The sequence below is a fragment of the Haplochromis burtoni genome, unplaced genomic scaffold (assembly GCF_018398535.1).
Source record: "Haplochromis burtoni strain Fernald_Lab_line unplaced genomic scaffold, NCSU_Asbu1 Contig_182, whole genome shotgun sequence".
Lineage (NCBI taxonomy): Eukaryota > Metazoa > Chordata > Actinopteri > Cichliformes > Cichlidae > Haplochromis > Haplochromis burtoni.
The window spans coordinates 441,207-459,939 of NW_024582543.1; the positions used below are offsets into that span (position 1 = coordinate 441,207).

Consider the following 18,733-nt stretch of genomic DNA (forward strand, 5'->3'; position numbering starts at 1 on the left):
TGTTTGTGTTTGTAAGGGAGCAGACAGAAAAACTAGGGCACTGATCTGTAATCTAAGAGCATTTTTTTTTCTAGACTACTACACGTATACAGGATCACACACACACACACACACACACACACACACACACGTACACGCACGCACACACACGCACACACGCACACATCTGCTGTTGTTTTTGGGTTTGCCTTATGCGCACCACCTTAAATTTTAAACTGAACAATTATTATGTGATTTAACTATGCGTGGGAATATATCATTGTCAAGGTCTACTATCAAGAAATGCCTTACATTTGCACAATGACGGGAACTAGCCCACTGAATCAATGAGCTTTGATTAGTGATTGTTGATCAATGGTCATGACAATTTGCATGTTAATGATCAAGGAACTGACCTCCCAGCCCATTGTTCACTGGGCTTCATTGGACACATATGGCTGCCAGTGGAACTCGGTCACTAGTGTTTATTGATGACACAATTGCTGATAGAAGTAACAGGATGAAGTCTGAAGTGTACTCTGCTATAAGCAGCTCAGATTCAACCAAATGTTGCAACAGCGACCCAAAGCAACCTCTATTGCCACCTGATCATTGCCTTGAGAAAGGCAATGATCAGGTGGCCACCACCTGATCTCAACGTGGTTTAACCTACCTTTTAGTTACTGAAGACAAAACTGAGGGCAGCAAGACCCGTGAAGAAGCAGCAACTGAAAGTGGCAGCATGAAAGGCCTGCAGGAAGGTGACAAGGCCAGAAACACGGCAGTTGGTGATGTCCATGAGTTCTGGGTAGAATTCTGGTATTCCCTACACCCTGGAGATAAAGGAAGGGAAAGGCGGAGAGAGCAAGAGCAAAAAAGAGAAGACAATGACAGATTAGCCGGTTAGCTTTACAAATAACTGTTCATTCAGAACTGGAAGGGAGGTTGATTTTAATGACACATGTCTTTGTTGTTGCAATTGAAGATAGAGCTGGTCAGTAATATTACAAACTGGAAACCACTAGCATTTAGTGGAGAGTGGGCAGGCGGGTGAGGGAAGGGCCTTTTGTCTTACAGAAAAACATCCCAGCCTGCATCCACACAGTTCATCACTCTGCAGGTAAGGAAAGGGGGAGAGACAGTGAGAGCGGAGAGAGACAGAAAAGACAAGGCGTCTGGCAGCACCATAACATTTTTATACAGAGAATTAATGTTTTTAGAAGTCGGAGATTGTTCTCATGGTATCCAAAAACAATAAAAAAGTAAGTATACACCATGCGTCAAAGAAACACAGTTTATCAACGCACAGTGGGAAAACTATCTCATAAATTGTTTTGAACGTAGTGATTCTGTGGCTGCTGTTTCACGTTTTACATGCACACATAGTGATACGTCCAGTGAAGTAAACCCTGCAAAGAAAAACCCAGGTCGCATATGCTGCATGTGCTGCATTAGTTATGATGTTCAATGGCTGGAAAGAGAAGAAAGCCAGTATGATATGAAACTTTTATCTGCTCTATTCCACATTCATGATGAGGCTTTGGTGGAAAAAATAATAAAATGATGGCACTGAGTGTAATTAACCTTCAGGAGTCAAAAATAAAAAAAATGTCCATGACAACATCTTTCAAGCTGCTCGGGGATGCCGGCACATAATTAACACAGGGGAGGGGTTAAGGGTTGTTGAGTTAATTAAGATGTTGAAATGCCTCAATGTTACGGTTCCTGGAAGACTCGTGGGTCAAAAAATTTGAGTGGGGTGAATGAAGAAGTTCTAGTCTGACACGTCGCACTTGTTAAAAGCCATACAGCCATGCTGCAAAACTCCAGCGGCAATTTTGGTATTTCACTTAATAAAAGACAAATCGACAGAGAGGCTGTGGAAGTAAAAGGCAGAGGTGAAGAGGACAAAGACATCGTGGTGGAAGGAATCTTTGTATTCCTGGAAATGTTCCTCCTGCTGCTTAAAAAAACCCCCAAAAAAACAAAACACAATGCAGCGTCCAACATGGCCAAGATCCTGTGTCTAAACAGACACTGAAGAAAAACATGCCTGCAGCTTTTTAATAATAATGATAATAATAGCTTTTACAGGTTGTTTTGAACAGAATACTTGCGATTTATACGCTGTTTATTATATGTATTAGCGCAAAAGACAGTATAAAGCAAGTCTTCAAAGGACAAGTATAATTTTTCTTTCAAAGGCTGTGATGATTTTAATATTGGTTCCTCTGTATTTTCATCCTGTTGAACCTTTGGGGAGAGTGTTTGAATGTGCTCATTCCTATGAGGCTGTAAAACCTCATGCGCATCATGTGCACGTGTTTATCCTTTGATAGTCCATCTAAAGCTTTGGATATATGGTGTTGGCCAGAGGGGCCGATGGCAGCCTCACTTCTGTCAGTCTGCCCCCGGGCAGCTGTGGCTACAACTGTAGCTTGCCTCCACCAGTGTGTGAATGTGAGAGTGAATGAATAGTGGAATTGTAAAGCGCTATAAGGGTCTCGAAAAGCGCTATATAAATGCGATCCATTATTATTATATATTTTAATAATATTGCAGAAACAGGTAGGTTTGCCTCTTATGATACTCACAGACGAGTATCAGCAGATATTTGTGGCAGAGCTTGAGAACAAAAGGGCGGATATGTGCATAAATGCGTGCAGCCATGCATGTGAGTGTTTGTGGCAAATTTAGAGGGGACAAAAAATGCAACATTCATGAGGCGAGATAGAAAATAAAAGAAACTCCCACACGCACACATGAAGCACGTCCGCACTGAGCACACACCCTCAATTAAACTCGGAGCTCATGTGTAAGGCACCAGGGAAACTGGAGGCTCTCTGGAACTTGTGCTGCTAAAAATAACTTAAGTGTCTGCAGCAGTGAGGCAAACCTGTAGGAAGATAAGAGGCGCAAGGACAGCCGGTGTAAAAATACAGAGGAGAAGAAAGATGTGATATCATTTTACTTTAATTGGGATTCCTGACAATTACCTGACAACATTCATAAGGAAATGAAATATAACAAATTCATAAATAAATATTCGTAGCCTAGTATGACCTTGCTCGTACTAGGCTGGACTCTTTTTGGCTTCAGAGCTGCCTTAATTCTTTATGGTAAAGACGAAGTCTCTCTGGTTCCACCAGTAGTCATAAAGGGATGGACATGGTCAGCAACAACACCAACAATACTCAGGTAGATTGTAGCTTTTAACTTCTGCTCAGATGCTACTAATGGGCCCAGTGTGCCAAGAAAATATCCTGCACACCATCACTTCACCCCCATCTTCTGCTGCTTTAGCACATTTGCTTGAAAATCTAGTGTGTTCACAGATGCTCTTCTGCACACCTTGGTTGTAATTAGTGGTTATTTGTGTCACTGTTCCTATCAACTCGAAGCAGCCTGGCCATTCTCAACAAGGCGTTTTCACCAGAGAACTGCAGCTCACTGGGTATTTTCTCTTTTTTGGACGATTCTCTGGAAACCCTACAGATGGCTTTGTGGGAAAATCCCAGAATATCACTTAAGTCACCCTTTTCCATTCTGATGGTCAGTTTGAAGTTCAGCGGGTTTTCTTGATGTCTACATGATTAAGTGCATGTGATGCTGATACGAGCAGTGAAATAGATGTACTTAATAAGTTTCCACGAGTGTATTGCGATGCCTTTAATTTGCAGCACACTGATTTTACACTGTAATATTGCTACTTTGCAAGCACTTTGTTCACCTGTAAAACTCTGATTCAATGCAAAACAATTTTCTGAAATCCTTTAGGTGTTGGTTCCTGCTTTCCACCCTCAACTGGTACTACATTAAAAAGATGGGTTTACTTAATCATAGCTGTTGCTTACCCAGTTATATTAGTTATATTATTTGATGTTCATCATATTGATCTGTAATAAGTTTAGTTCTAGTTAAAGTTTCACTTTGGACACCAGATGTCCCTATTGCTCATAACACAGAGTACAGGCAGAGAAAAGGCAGAGAAACTGACTGAAAGGTTTTCTAAAAGAAAACAAGAACGTCTTCAGGTATATTCATGTCATTCATCATAGGAGGAACACGGTTCTAAGTGTTATTTACAGAGAGTGCAGCAATCAGAATATTGGCACACACAAGACAGGCTGATTAAAACAAACAAACAGGCAAACAAATAAAAACTCTCACTCAGTATAAACATTTATGCAGTACTGCTGTGCTTTTACTCACCCGACCTGTGATTATGCACTAAATAATCACAGCATGCCTACATTTACAGTGTCATCAGCCTGATGTAACATCCTGTAATATTTAGTCGGCCCATGTGGTGCTGCTGATAGTCTTGGCAAGCGAAACACAAATTTCTCACTCAGCTTGGATTTTTAAATAAGCTTTACTGGACGTTATGTCTGGATAAAGAGTACTCTGTCTGTTGTGGAGCTTTCTATGCGTACAGTTTTGAATGATACCCTTCTACCTTTTACTTACTTGGCAGAGATCGTGGCCATAATTAGAATGATGAAATCGCTATCTACTACTCACAGATGTTTTCCTGCTTTCTCCCTCTAACACACACTCACGGCAAGAGCTCACACAGTCACATCCACTGGATTTACATTTTTCTTTAATTATTCTTAGAGCAGATTAAGAGTTTAGTGAAGTCGGACTTTACTTGCGCAGACTTTACTAAACAAACATGCAAAGGAAAGAATATCCATGGTCCGCCTCAATTTCCTGACTGACGTCAGTCTAAGGGGGAAAGGGGGGCCTCTGAGATCCCCTCACTATCTGATCTGCATGTGAGAGGCTCATGCTGCCTCTGCACCACCCCCTTGTTTTCCCCACAGCAACAGGAAAACTGGAGGCCAAAGAGAGCGGCCACACTCTGTAGGAGAGGAAGGACTCAGAAGTCCAGCAGTACAGTAAGAACAAAGAAGGACACTAAAGGCAAAGGAATGAGCAAGAATCAGAAAGAAGTGAAGAAAATCCAGTCAGTCTATCTGCAGAACCTGGAGAAAGTGAACCAGGGGATAAAGCCGGACAAAAAAAGTTGGAAACCTAAAGAAGGAGACTTTGCTGTGCAAACAGCAATGGAAAAGCCGCGACAGCCTCCCATAGCTGGAAAAGTGGCTAAAAGCTCGGCTCACAGAATCAGCAGAGACCTGACTTGCTCCATCTGTTTGGATCTTTTCAAGCAGCCGGTATCCTTGCCCTGTGATCACACCTTTTGCCAGGGTTGCATTGAGGGTTACTGGGCAGGGCCACGGGGCACCGGGCAAGGTGGAGCCGGCTCCTGCCCTCAGTGCAGGAAGGTGTATCCCGGACCGAGCTACAGACCCAACCGTATAGTGGCCAACATAGTGGAGAGTTACTGTCAGGGTCTGGAGGAGAGCGGGACTGGATCCTGCCTGCCAGATGCCGGGGTGCCAGAGAGGGCTCCTGCACCGGTTGCACGCTGTAGCCGACACAGGGAGGAGCTGAAACTGTACTGTGAGGAGGACCAGGAGCTGGTGTGTCTGGTGTGTGGCATCTCCCAGGAGCACAGAAGTCACACCATGGTGTGTGTCCAGGAGGCAGAACAGAAGTATAGGGTGAGTTAAGCTTTAATGAAGTGCCTGTCAGCAGTTAAACGTTCAGCAGGAAGTCAATATCACTGTTAATGGGGTTTAAACTGTTTTTGCTTTTATAAAGTTTTAGACTTGGCTGCATATTTCCCAAAAACAACTTCTTCTGGTATTGCAAACATGCATCCTCTTGTGTTGTTCATCAGTGTGGAGTCTCCCAGGTTAGGCTTAAAGCAAAAGTAAGCTCTAATTTATCACGCTTCCCATTGTGTTTTCAACAAATCACCCAGGACAAGACATCGACTTTGAGGGAGTCAGTATGTTTTGACGGGCTGCACAGTGGTGAGGCGGTTAGCACTGGTGCCTCAGAGTGAGAAGGTCTGGGGTTTGAATCCACCATTGTTTGCATGTTCTCCCTTTGAATGCGTGAATTCTCTCAAAGTACTGCCTTCCTGCCACAGTCCAAAGACATAGACAGGTGTGAATGTGAGTGTGAATGGTTGTCTCTGTGTTAGCTCTGCAGCAGATTGGCCATCTGTCCAGGGTGTACCCCACCTCTCGCAGCTGGGATAGGCTAAAGCCCCCCTGTGACCCTGAATTGGCTAAGCAAAAGAGAATGCTAAACAAAATGCTTTGATTTTGTGTTTCTGCCCTGACAGGCATCTCTGCACAGCTCAATGGACTCTTTAAAAGCTGAGCTCAACATAGCGCTGCAGTGTGACAGAGAAGCTGAAGACGAGGTCAAGAAGCTGAAGGTGAGAGGAAACACATCGGAATCAAAACCTCGCCACTGCGCATGCTACAATCACTATAAATATCCAGACTGACCCACTCGACCCACAGTTTCCCGTCTCATTCCCCTCATGGATTTCTAATGCTTTTGTGTATGTGCGCACAGACTGTTGTGCTTTTTGAAATAGACCGTCGCTCCCAGTAACAATGTGCATCTCCCACTCAGGAGCACACCGCTGATCTGAAGCAGCGCATCGAAGCCCAGTTCAGCGACCTGCACCAGTTCCTCTACCAGGAGGAGAAACTGCTGCAGGTGAAGCTGAAGACGGAGGAGCGAAGAGAGCTGATTCGCCTGGACGAGCACAAGGCCCTGCTGTGCGTGGAGATCTCGCGTCTGCAGAGGGCCGTCCATGAGATAGAGGACAAACTAAAAGAGCAGGACCCATTCACTCTGCTCCGGGTACGCTTAGCCTGTTTGTACATACAGCACAGTTCATCTGGAAGTTATTACCAGGATGATGAGTCAGCTCTGGGGATGATTAAGCCAAAAAATGCTGAACTCTTGATTTTAAATATGTTTTCAAAACATTTGTATCACTGTTTTAAAAGAAATGGAATCAGAAGCACAATATTTGGGAAGAAAATGAGGTGTTTTTCAATCTATTATGTTAGCAGACATACATTTTTGTGCCAACAGGTTAAACAGGGTCCAACGTCAACATTCAAGATATAACTGAGCTGGGTGTGACCGCTTTGGCTTTCCTGTTAAGTCTGCAGAGTGGTCTTAGCAAGACGGTCGATTTGATTACATCATTATGAAAAAACTTCAAGGGTAAAGCGTGATAAATAACAACAACACTGTTGTAGTTTTTTTCCCAAACAAATATTTATGAGCTTAGACAGGATTCATGCCAACGGCCTCAGTCGCTGAGCTCTAGAAAAATGAGTTCAGTTCAGGCACCGGGCCATACTCAGGCCAAGGCAGTGGGAATTTCCCCCGGCCACAGGGAGATCCCGCAGGGTGGGATAATGTGAGGTCAGACACTGATGTAATGTGGAAAAAGCTCTCTCTTCTTTCAAATACAGCAAAACTAATTACAGTCTTTTTGTCTCTTTTCCTGTGTTTATTCCCGTGTCTCATTTCAGAGCATCAAAGCACTTCTCCAGAGGTGAGCGTGGGAAAGAGGCCGAATATTTTGTCCTTGAAAGGCTCTGTTTTTGTTCTTTGGTTTCATTGTTTGACTTTGCTTTCGTTGACAGGCCTCCACTTAAGTTTGAGAAACCCGTGTTTACACCGCCCAGTCTGTGTGAGGGCCGGTTTGCAGGGCCCCTACAGTACAGAGTGTGGAAATCTATGAAAGGAAGCATCTATCCAGGTACTTAAAAGTGACACTCAGACTCCTGAATCGCTGCACTGCTCAGAAACCATCATCAAAATATCCAGCAAAGAAACATCTTTAGCCTTAAACTTCCTCTCTTGCCTTTGCTTTCTCCTCTTTTTAGTTCCAGCTTCCATTACATTTAACTCCAGCACGGCCAACCCCTGGCTCAGTCTGACTTCCTCCCTCACCTGCGTTCGATACCAGAACTTTAACCACACTGTGGAGGACAATCCCAACAGGTTTAATGCCGCCCTGTCACTGCTGGGTAGCCAGGGCTTCACCCATGGGCGTCACTACTGGGAGATTGAGGTCTACAGCAGCACAGTCTGGACTGTGGGGGTAGCCCGGGAGTCGGTACCCAGAAAGGGAGTCATCAAAGCCCTTCCAGCTAACGGCTTCTGGACTATCTCTCTCTCTTATGGGATTCAGTACATGGCAGGTACGTCCCCTCCAACTGTCCTGTCACTGGAGGAGCCACTGGCCAGGATCGGTGTGTACGTGGACTACAAGAGGGGCCTGGTGTCCTTCTACAATGCAGAGAGCATGACACACCTGTACACCTTCAGGGAGACCTTCACTGAAACACTGTATCCTTATTTCAACTTGGGCTTCCTGGACAAAGTGCATGAAAATGAGCCTCTCAAAGTTTTCTTGCCAAAGATTTAACTGCTGTGAAAAAAAAAGAAGACAAAGGGTCAAACAGTTACCGAAAATGACTAGATATGCAAAAAAACACATGTGAATAAAAAAGGTTCCTACTGTACAGATTTGAAACTGTGCAAATGCACTGTGCAGTTTATCTCATCAGAAATCAGAAACACGTGTATCTAAGCTTTGCTGAGTTTGCAGACTATGAATCTACTGTCAACCATTTCATTTCAGAGAAGCTGTGCTTCGGTGAAGAATGTGAAACTGTCTGGTTATCTGACTGTAGTGACATTATTGTAATGTGCTGTTATGTAATCTTCTTTATGCATGATTCATTAATTCATTCAGTACTTTGTTTTTTTACTCTGTAAATAACTGACATCCTGAATTATACTGGAGTCACAAGACTTGATGATGTGATGCATTCAAGGACCATGGAGAAACTTTTTATTTCATCATAGCAAACATTAGGTTTGCACATACTTAAATAAAAATCAATTTAAATCGCCTTTTTGTATGTGTGCACATTTTTGTAACTGAGAAATCTTTGCACATATTGATCAAAAGCCTGCTACACTAAATGTGTGGTACCAAAGACGTAAAAAGATGTCCATAATTATATGCACAAGTGTGTTATTTCCAGTATTAAAATGAACAGAACACCTCCATGATCAAACTCCTTAATTCTGCTTTCTATGACTACCTTATGGTACCCTTAAGAGTTCATTAATTAATTTATTTAACCACTTGCAGCGCTATGAGTGAATGTTTTACACTAGGGGGTCACAAGCAAAGAACTGAAATGAACACGTTTGCAGCCTGGAACAAAAAACTGTCCCTTTAATGATGATTGATTGTGCAGGGGGGACAAAATGAAAATAAATAAATAAACAAATAACTAAAACATGGCCATTGTCACTGCCAGGTTACCCATTTGCTTTAGGCTTCATTTTGAAACCATAATGTTAGCGTTATGTTAATGGCCATGTTGCTGTTTTGGAGCAAGAATGTCATATTTGGATTAGTAGGTGGATGCTTGGTTAACAAACTGGATTCATAGATTGTACATGTGCAATCCACACATATATTTGCTAATTAGTTCTAAGTAACTTCAGCACTTCTTGGGTGGCCTGAACCACACATCGAGGCATGCTAGTTCTATTTGTAACAGGTTCCAACAGTAATACACAGCAGCTAGAGGTTCCCTAACTCCAGTATCCAGATAGATGAGTTAGCTATAAAAAAAGATTCACCCACCTGCAGTGATGCTGAAGGGGGAAACCGTGCACAGAGGCCAAAACCAATTTGGCCTCTGTGCTGTAAACATGATTCTTGCTTTTGGATGCAGCTTCAAGTGGCTGGTAGAAGAACTGCAGTGTCTTGCTCTTTCAAGTAGGTTTAATTTTATGTGACTGTGTGTCTCCGCAATACACTCAGTTCACCCAATTAGCGAGATTAGATCTGGCTCAGAAAACAAAAGGGGGGCATTAAGTCCCAAATAATCAGAGCAAAGCAGAGAAAGATTGTAGCCAAGAGAAAAATATGTGAAATCGATTTTGATTTAAAAGATGTCAGGCATGGCACAGGTGTGCAGAGGGTTTTTCGTACTAAACTACAAACAAAGCTGGATGCTACTTGTGAAAACATCTTTGCAGTCATAGATGGGAAACCATGAAAAGGCTCATCAAGGTGCAGACGTACACACATCTCTCAGTAATTTGAAATTGGGAAAGAAAGTTAGTTGGTTGATTCACCATCAGCTTTCATAAACGGAACTTTGTTCACAACAAAAATCAAACATTTGTCCAAGACATTAGCGTCCTCTCCGCACGCTCAGCATCAGTGATGCAGCTGTAACCACACGCAGCAGGTGATAATTTGCATGCATTTATGCCAAGTTCAGCAAAGGAAAAACTTCCCGATTAGCAAGTAGTCCAGGAGTTTAAGGAATCGTTTTTGATCGGGTGAAAAAAAACTTAACTGCTGTGAAGCAACAACAAGAAGCTGTAGAGGATGGCTGACATACAAACTCAAAAACGAAACTAATTTAAAGCAAAGCCAGATAAGAATATAATCTTAAATAAGAGATTAGGTATGATTCAAGAATACAGTTTTGCTGATTTCCATACATATTAAGTTAATTTATCAAGTAATATAATACATGAAACTGCACTACATCCAACAGAAGTGATGAAGGTTTCAACCTCAGGGAGAAAAAAGTGACACAGTGGAAATTATGATTAAAATAAAAAGGCAAACTATTATCACAATATATACATTTTACATTTTAAAACAGCGCTCCAATCAGCTCATTACAAGTGGTGCGATTGTATATTTATATATGAAATCATTCAAACTGTTACGGTACAGGGCTATATGATGATGAAGAGTGAAGATGTAATGTCTCTGCATGGCTTCAGTCTGTCTAACAGAAGTCAATGTAAAGCGTTTGGGCTGTTGTTTGTGGTATCAACCCGTGCATTCACTCCTCGCCAGGAAATGGGTGTGACCAACCAAATGCTAGGGGTGAAGTCTCCATTTAGGTTTGGGGAAGGTTTGGAAAGTCACTTGCTTACGTGTAATGTGTCCTGGAACTTTGTGCTTATGTAGCGTACATGAAAGCCTTTTTTATTGATGCTGTCATCCGAGTGAAATTTTAGAACAATGGAGTCTCCAGCTGAGTACACGTCCTCTGGGGCCTGAGGAAAAGCAACCGATACAGACAAGTAAATAAACAAATAAATAAAAAATAGAAATGAGTGAGCGAGACTGATTTTATTCAGCCCTACCCCAGATCCGCAGTATCGTCCCAGCCTGGGAGACTTGGTGTCAGCGCCGTCATATAGCTCCACATAATCGTACCCACAGTCAGCCTCCTCTTCAATTTCAAACACTTGGAAGATGATCTCGACACCGTAACCCTTCTCAGCAGTTACCACCCACAAACAGTCAGAGCCTCCAGGGTAGTTGTTATCTCCAAACTGGGCATGGGAGTACAGATCTTTTGTCTTGACCTCTGCTTTAAAGCTTCCTCCACATTCTGAGAATCCACAACCACAAAATTAGAGGGTCAAAAAGAGGAACTCATAAAAGTTAGGAAGGAATGCAGCTGAATTGTGACATTTTTGAGCTTTTATTCTGTCTTCAAAACACCATTTTACTCTATTTTTGCTTGGGGTTTTTTTCTTCTTTTTCAGCAGAGCAGTATTTTATAGTCTGTTTACTACAGTGGCCCTGAGATGCAAAACAACTTAAGAAAACACAGACAAACAGAAAACACTGTAAAAGCAATCAAAACACAAAATAAGTTGAAGAAAATCTTACAAAACATAAGGTGAATTGAATAAAATACAAAGGAAACTGAACAAAGTAAAATAGAAGCTGAATAAAACACAATAGAAGTTGACTAGAACACAAAGACAACTGAAAAAAACAAAATCTCTCAAAACACAATGGAAGTTGGAAATGGAAACTGAATCCAACACAAAGGATTCAAAGATTCAAGTGTTTTTGAGGAGACTTTAACAGCTGTGGAGCTGATGGAGACCAAAACATGGGAAGGCTTTCACTGAGACGTGTTCAAAGGATTCATGGAGTGTTATGATTCATATAACACCGTACACACATGTTTGCTGTTAGCAAAGCAACTGTTAGCTTGTCACTTCTGCAGCTGTTCACTCACATTGGTGTTTTTCCAAAAACGCGTTTGTGTTTGTTATTGTGTTTTTTCTGTTGTCCTTTATTTAACCTTTGTTGTGTTTTGAGTGCTTTTGTAGCATTTTTCTATTTGCTTTTGTGTTTTCTTATGTTGCAGAAGGTTTGACTTCTCAGGGCCACTGTAGTTTGCTCACCTGCTCTGTACGAAGCCTCAAACCCTCTCTTCTGCACAGAGTTGTCGGAGAAGAAACGCAGGAACATTTTGTTGGCACTGGAGATGACCGGAGAAGGCTTTTTGGTGCCACAAAACCGTCCCAGAGTCGCGGCGCGATTGTCTCTTCCGTCATAAATCTCCAGATGATCATAAGCGCACTCCAGATGAGCCTCCATGTCGACCTCATTAAAAATCTGGAAATTGTTTCGAGTTAAACTTAAAACGATATAAATGGTTTTGAACAGCTTTAATTTTGGCATCGTGACATACGAGTTTGATTCGATGGCCCGGGGTTGTAGAAAGAGACCAGGTGCAAGCCTTCTTGCTGGGATATTTGTCAGGCCAGTTGGGGCTGGCGATGGTGCCGGACACACTGTTTATCACATGATCACATCCCGCTGTAAAAAAACCCAAACAAAAACAAAGCAGGATGCAAAACAATGACAGCTGCACATCATTTCCTTTTCTCCAGCACAAGCATCCTCTGAGGTCATGCTGTGGAAAACAGGCCGAACATATTAACTGTCAAAATGAAAGCAAAACTAAAGCTGCCCTTAAGCAATCCTACTTTCCCACTCAGGCTATTAATAAATAGTCCTAAGGTCAAACTTTTGTCTGTAAATATGCAGCAGCTGGTAAAGGGTGTGTTCCCTCTAGGAGATTACTTCATCTTTAGATAGTAAGTGAATCACAAACGATAGCTTCATGTGTCCACTAGAGAAAAGTAAGGATATATAAGGCCATACATCACACTGATGAGTGAACAGTGGACATACTGCACCTTCCTTGCAGTCATGCCTGTTGTCGTGCAGCATGAAGCCCCTGCGGCACTGACAGCTGTAGCTCCCGAAGGTGTTTACACATTCATGCTGGCAGCCTCCATTACCTTTGGAGCACTCATCTATATCTGCGGACATAGAATAGAGTAGAATAGAATACAATAGAAACTTTATTGTCACTAGCAACAAATTCCAGTGACAAACAGTAACATTGAGATATTGTAGAAGTAATTTGTAAGTTTGCTTTTTATTTTGACACTACTACACATAGTATATATCATTTATAAGGATTTGACTGATGTAAAAATAATTCCCAAAAGTTATATAGAGCTTGCTGATCCTGGTACTCTAGGCAGTTTACATAATACATTTCAGAATAATCTGAAATAATCAGAATAGAATTTTTCCCACACTCTAATGTGTGAAAGCAGGCATCAGAAAACATGCAGAACTTATTGGGTCAGACTGAGATTAAGCCTTTCCTCAAGAAGGAAATGTCCGCTACATTAGGCACAGGATTTTAGGATTATATGGCTGCTAGAAATCATACATTGTCGTACTGTACAGAGTTTAAACGTGCTTTTTAGTGTTGCTGAGGAAAAGTAAATAACTTCAGGTAGCTGTTTATCTGATGATATTGCATAAAAACATGTAATCTGATCATTAGCCAGACTTTAAAAGGGGAACTATTATGATCATTTTCAGTTCCATATTCTGGAAAATCTTTAGATTTTGATTGTATTATGATTTAAGCCGTACAGTCCAATGGTGAGTAAATGCACCAAATGTTTTTTTCTGATGTGCACAAACTGGTCTGTGTTCTGAATCACAATAAAGTAGCTATTCTATTCTGTTCTATTGAAAGTTTATGCTTTAATTTTATTGTTATATTATTTGACTAGCTTGATTAAAGGGGCAAAAATAAAGAACTGTAAAAGAAGAGAAAATCCTCAGATTTTGATGTGAATAATAAAAATACACAAGAGGAAGAATGTGTTTACACACGAAGACTAAGCATTCTGGGTAAGGTTGTGTAAGATTATATCTCTGTGATGCATTATATCTCATTGTGAAGTCAGCGGACTGCATCTTTCTGGTTTTGCCGTTTTCCCTGCACCATACTGTTATTGTCACGGTCCAGAAGATCCGCCTGAGAAATTCTGTGTTGTTTTCTCTTTTTTCTCTCTCCCTCTGTCGCCTGGGTGGAGTTCATTGTGGGCTCCCGCCTTTGGCCTACATACCTGCGAGATGAACACCTGCGTCTCATTAACTGGCCTCTACTAAAGGGAAGAAGCAAGACTGCTCTTCGCTGGCTCGATGCTTGACCTGTGTTAGTGAAATCCTGGCTAGGACACTGCAGTCTAGTTCCTGTGATTTTGCTTCTTGCATTAACGCATTGTTTCCTGTGTACAGACACCGTGGACCTGCCCTTGTTGCCTACAGAGATTCTGGTGCGAGAGAGGAGTGAGAGACTGGTGAGACACCAAGAGAGACTGAAGAGGAGTGAGAGTGTTCCCCTGCTTTTCCCTGTGGATTCCCTGGAGCCCCGATCCCCGCATCCTTGTATATAGCATTTTGTCACTGTTGCACATTTCACCTGGTGTTTGTGAATAAACCCTCTGTTCTTCCTTTGAGCCAAGGAGTCCTGCGTTTGAGTCCCTCCATAACAGATACATTTACTCTGCAGTTCCTTCTATGCTTCCTAAATCATCAGTCAACTCACCAGAGAAGAAATGAGCCTTGAAGCCTCTCTTGGAGACGGTGTTATCAGACTTAAACTCAATTCTCATGTTGTTCTGCTGGGAGGTGATGACCTCTGGTTTCTCTGCTCCACAGAATTTGCCGTGAAGCTTCGAGTCTGAGCTCAACCCACTGCGCACTTCCACAAAGTCATATTTACACACCTGATGGGAAATACACAGAAATGATCCCTGTTAATAAATGTATTGATGTACATCATTCACTTGATGTATTTTTTACACATATATTTTAGCACGAGAGATTTTTATCAGGTATTTATTCCTGCTGAATGCTCTTTAACCATGTGTACAAGCACTTTCCTAGCAAATCACAAAACCCCCACTAACATCATTTCCTTCGGTTTCAAACACATCAAACACCAGGGTGATGCGATACTGAATGGGTGCCACTAGCTGCCAGACACAGTTCTTGTTGGGTGGGTATTCTTTGGGCCAGCCGGGGGTGATGATGGAGCCATTCAGCATGGTGATGAATCCACCACAGGCAGCTGCTGGTGGGGCAAAAACACAGATTTAAGTGGTAAAAGTAAAAAAACAAAAAACAAAACCCCAAATCCCAGAAACAACAGCAGAAAACAAAAACAAAATTTGAAACTGAATGTTATTTTAAAAATAATCTAAATAATTAAACTGATGGATTTGAAATTGTGGTACTGGAAATAGAAAAAGACATCCTTAAATTTAACACCATTAGTTAGATTATTTGTTATTTTTTAAAAATGAGAGTAAACGTCAGCTCCTACTGTTATTTGTGTCTGCAAACACTTTTAAAACGATGAATCAAGATCTAAGTTCTTAGTGAAGATACAACAGGGGAGCGCTGCCCTCATGTGGTAGAAACAGGAAGCTTCCTTGGAATCAAGACTCAACAAGGTAAAAATCTCATTCTAGTAACACCTGTCAGTCCCAAATACTCAGGATTATTATCAGAAATCATATATATATGGCCTATATAACTTTAGGTTTACATCTATCTATTTATAGCACAGGGAAAAAGATGTGGGATTTAACTGTAGGCATAATAGAGCTGACAGCTTAGGCACACTACCGTAAAATTAAGCATGACATCGCAGAAATTCTAAACTACAGAAATTACAAACAGATTTGTCAGCTGCACAATAACAATGTGAATCTGCCGTTTCACCACATCTGAAAGGTGGTGTATTGGACCGGTCACTGTGAAGGCCATTTGAGTACAGTGAAGTCACTGTCCTGGCCAAGAAGCCGGTCTGAGATCATCTGAGCTTTGTGACATTATACTGTTGGAAGCAGTCATCACACACTGGACTCATTCGTTAACCAGAGACTGTTTTACGAGGTGGTCTAAATATCTTTTATTTTGAAAATCTGAACCCTTACCTAAACTCAACTTTATTATGTGTCTTGATTCTCCCTCTAAGTCAGTACCTGCAGGGATTATGGAATTATTATTGTGCACATGTGTGTTTCCCATAGTGAGTGGGGCCTCTCTAAACATCAGTATCCAAGAAAATATGACATGAGGTAGCTTCATAAATAATGAATTTCTCATATAAACTATTGGAATTATTATTATTATGCTGTGGAGCTTTAGGTTTTACAAAATACAAAAAGGTCTCTGCTGCTGAGCTCTTTAAAGGGCCACTTTATCCAAAAGACCAGAGCTACATATACAAGAGATGCTGTCAGGCTTCAAATTTATGCATCGTTCCCCTCCAAAGCTAACGACCCAGTGTTTTAACCCCTAAGACACCTCATCAACCTCATCAGTGCAGGTTGGAATTTCCATCTTTCTTTTCTGAATCATCAGTCACCATTTGTATTAATTTTTCACAGCAGTGAACTAGGGAAGCTATAGCCTAGCATATTTACATACATATTAATATACTACACTATAATAATAAATAAAGTATAGAATAGTGTAGTGTAAAATAAATAAATAGTGTTTAGTTTACAACATGAAACTTGCATGAAGTGTTTCCATGGTGACCTGCAGAGACATACAGCAACAACACTTCAGCAGAGTCACTGATGGAGGCAGAGGAATCTGCAAAGTTTTTGTTTTTTCTATAGTTTAAGGATTTAAAGAAGTTGGTGTATTTTAAAAGCTGAGAAACTGAGAGTCAAATCCCAGAAAATCGCTCGGAACAGTCCGACTGATAAGTTCAGCGTCACATTTCTTCCCAATTCTGATGCTCAAGTTTGAACTTCAGCAGATCATTTGACCATTTCTTCATGCCTAAATATACTGTCTTGCTGACATGTTTCGATGATTTGATATTTGGTTAATGAGCAGTTAAAGGTGTGCATAGTGAGTATATATCATGTAGAGGGAACATACTCGTCAGAGTGTACTTCATATCGTGAAGCAGTGGCATTCTGAAGTTGACAGTAATTTAATATGAGCAGTCAGGCTGTAAACTCACTCTCACAGGTGTGTTTGTCAGCTGCCAGCTCATACCCCGGGTCACAAGCACATCTGTAGCTACCCAGTGTGTTCAGACAGCGCTGCTTGCAATTACCATTGTCAGGTCTGGAGCACTCATCCATCTCTAACAAAAGGAAATGGCAATTACTAGTTTTCTGTGCCAGACAAATGCATCAAACAGGTCTCACTGCCGCCAGATTGTTTGCTGCTAAAATGACCTTCTGACCTTTAAAAAAGTTGGCCGCAAACCCAGCTTTGTTGACCGATCCGTCAGATGCAAACTTGAGCCAGAGCTGGTTGGAGGTGCTTTTGATGTCGTCTGGTTTGTCGTACCCGCAGAAATGTCCGAGCAGCGGGCTGCTCTCTGAAGCGCCGTCTCTCACTTCCACGTAGTCGTAGGTACAACTGTCGTGTTTCTCAATCTGCACAGCGCGGACACAAAAGTCTGCTAATAGACATTACAGCAGAGGATTGTGAAGTCTGTCCAAAGCGTCATCCTCGCCATCCACAAACAATAAAAGTGAGATGTTTTTTTTCTGCTGACACTCTGTAGACTTTTCAAAGTTTAAAAAAGTTGCTATAGTACTATAGTATAGTAGGTAATTATTCAACAAGTTTAATAAAACAAGTTCATAGCAGCACATTAAAATCTTTGCAAATTAGCTAAGACTGTTTTAAATCTTTCCAGGTTGGCCATTCCTCTCTATATGCCAACTGCACCATTCACTGCAGGGACCACCTTTTAATTTTATTTGCTAGCACGTTGCCAGAATGCAGGAATAACAACAAAAGAGGTAATTTTACCTCAAATGACTGAAAGGAGAGGCCAACATTAAACCCCTCTGCCACTGTGATTTTCCACACACACTCTTTGTTGGACTGGTATTCATCAGGATAATTAGGCGACTGGATCTGGCCGCTCTCCCGCTTCACCTCTCCTCCACAGATGGCTGCACAGGAGGTGAGAAGTGACATAAGCACCAGTTGATTACAGTCACAGACTTGCTTTCATATGGCCAAATTCACATCTGTACCAAAAGGAGATGCATGGGGAAACTGAGCATTGTACCTTCATAAACAGCTGAAAATCCTTTGCCCACCCAGCTGCTGCTGCTCCTGAATTCAATCCACAGTCGGCTGTCGGTCGAGATAATCTGAGCTGGAAGTGTGTCTCCACAAAAACGCCCTGCAAAAGTGCAAAAACACCCCAAACTGTCATTTCTTCTCGGTAAGAACTTCACATTAGAGACGCAAGTAAAACAGACCTTTTAGAGGAGCCTTCCTCCAGAAGCCGTCCCGGACTTCGACATGGTCGTACCAGCACAAGTGACTCCTGAAGAGGTCCATGGACGTAAAATTGAGAACAATCTAAGATGCAGAGGTGACAGAAGGACACCAGGGTGTTAGCAAATGATCTGGCATCAAGATTCGACATCTGTGTCGTCCCAAAAGAGGTAAAAAAGGTGGAAGGTGATACAAATTCATTTGGGTTGTGCTAGAAAAAATCTGCCAAATCAAAATGTGTAATCCGATTACTTTTTTCAGGTAACAAGTAAAGTAAAGGATTACTATTGCAAAAAGGTCATTAGATTACTGTTACTAAAGCACGCTGCATTACTGTGTTACTAA

The 18,733-nt window shown here is 41.7% G+C and overlaps 2 protein-coding genes across 3 annotated transcripts in view; one reads left to right on the plus strand and one right to left on the minus strand.

Moving 5' to 3' along the window:
- Positions 1–4,743: 4,743 nt before the first annotated feature.
- trim69 (tripartite motif containing 69) lies at positions 4,744–9,806 on the plus strand. The gene is made up of 6 exons (XM_005934624.3): positions 4,744–5,552; positions 6,185–6,280; positions 6,484–6,717; positions 7,404–7,426; positions 7,518–7,633; positions 7,761–9,806. Exons 1-6 carry the CDS (start codon positions 4,917–4,919, stop codon positions 8,303–8,305), a joined length of 1,650 nt encoding a protein of 549 aa, XP_005934686.1. The 5' UTR covers positions 4,744–4,916; the 3' UTR covers positions 8,306–9,806.
- Positions 9,807–10,333: 527 nt separating this feature from the next.
- The window catches only part of LOC102295296 (bone morphogenetic protein 1), a 29,538-nt gene continuing 21,138 nt past the window's right edge, over positions 10,334–18,733 (minus strand). The window contains exons 9-20 of one of the 2 annotated variants that reach the window (XM_005934626.3): positions 18,370–18,472; positions 18,174–18,290; positions 17,909–18,054; positions 17,331–17,526; positions 17,103–17,228; positions 15,025–15,185; positions 14,661–14,841; positions 12,940–13,065; positions 12,429–12,556; positions 12,139–12,352; positions 11,077–11,327; positions 10,334–10,986 (exon numbers count right to left, since the gene is read on the minus strand). In XM_005934626.3, the coding sequence (XP_005934688.1) occupies positions 10,852–10,986; positions 11,077–11,327; positions 12,139–12,352; positions 12,429–12,556; positions 12,940–13,065; positions 14,661–14,841; positions 15,025–15,185; positions 17,103–17,228; positions 17,331–17,526; positions 17,909–18,054; positions 18,174–18,290; positions 18,370–18,472 (1,884 nt within the window). In that variant the 3' untranslated portion in view covers positions 10,334–10,851. Of the gene's footprint in view, positions 10,987–11,076; positions 11,328–12,138; positions 12,353–12,428; positions 12,557–12,939; positions 13,066–14,660; positions 14,842–15,024; positions 15,189–17,102; positions 17,229–17,330; positions 17,527–17,908; positions 18,055–18,173; positions 18,291–18,369; positions 18,473–18,733 lie in introns of both variants that reach the window. The other variant, XM_005934625.3, reaches the window with a different exon arrangement.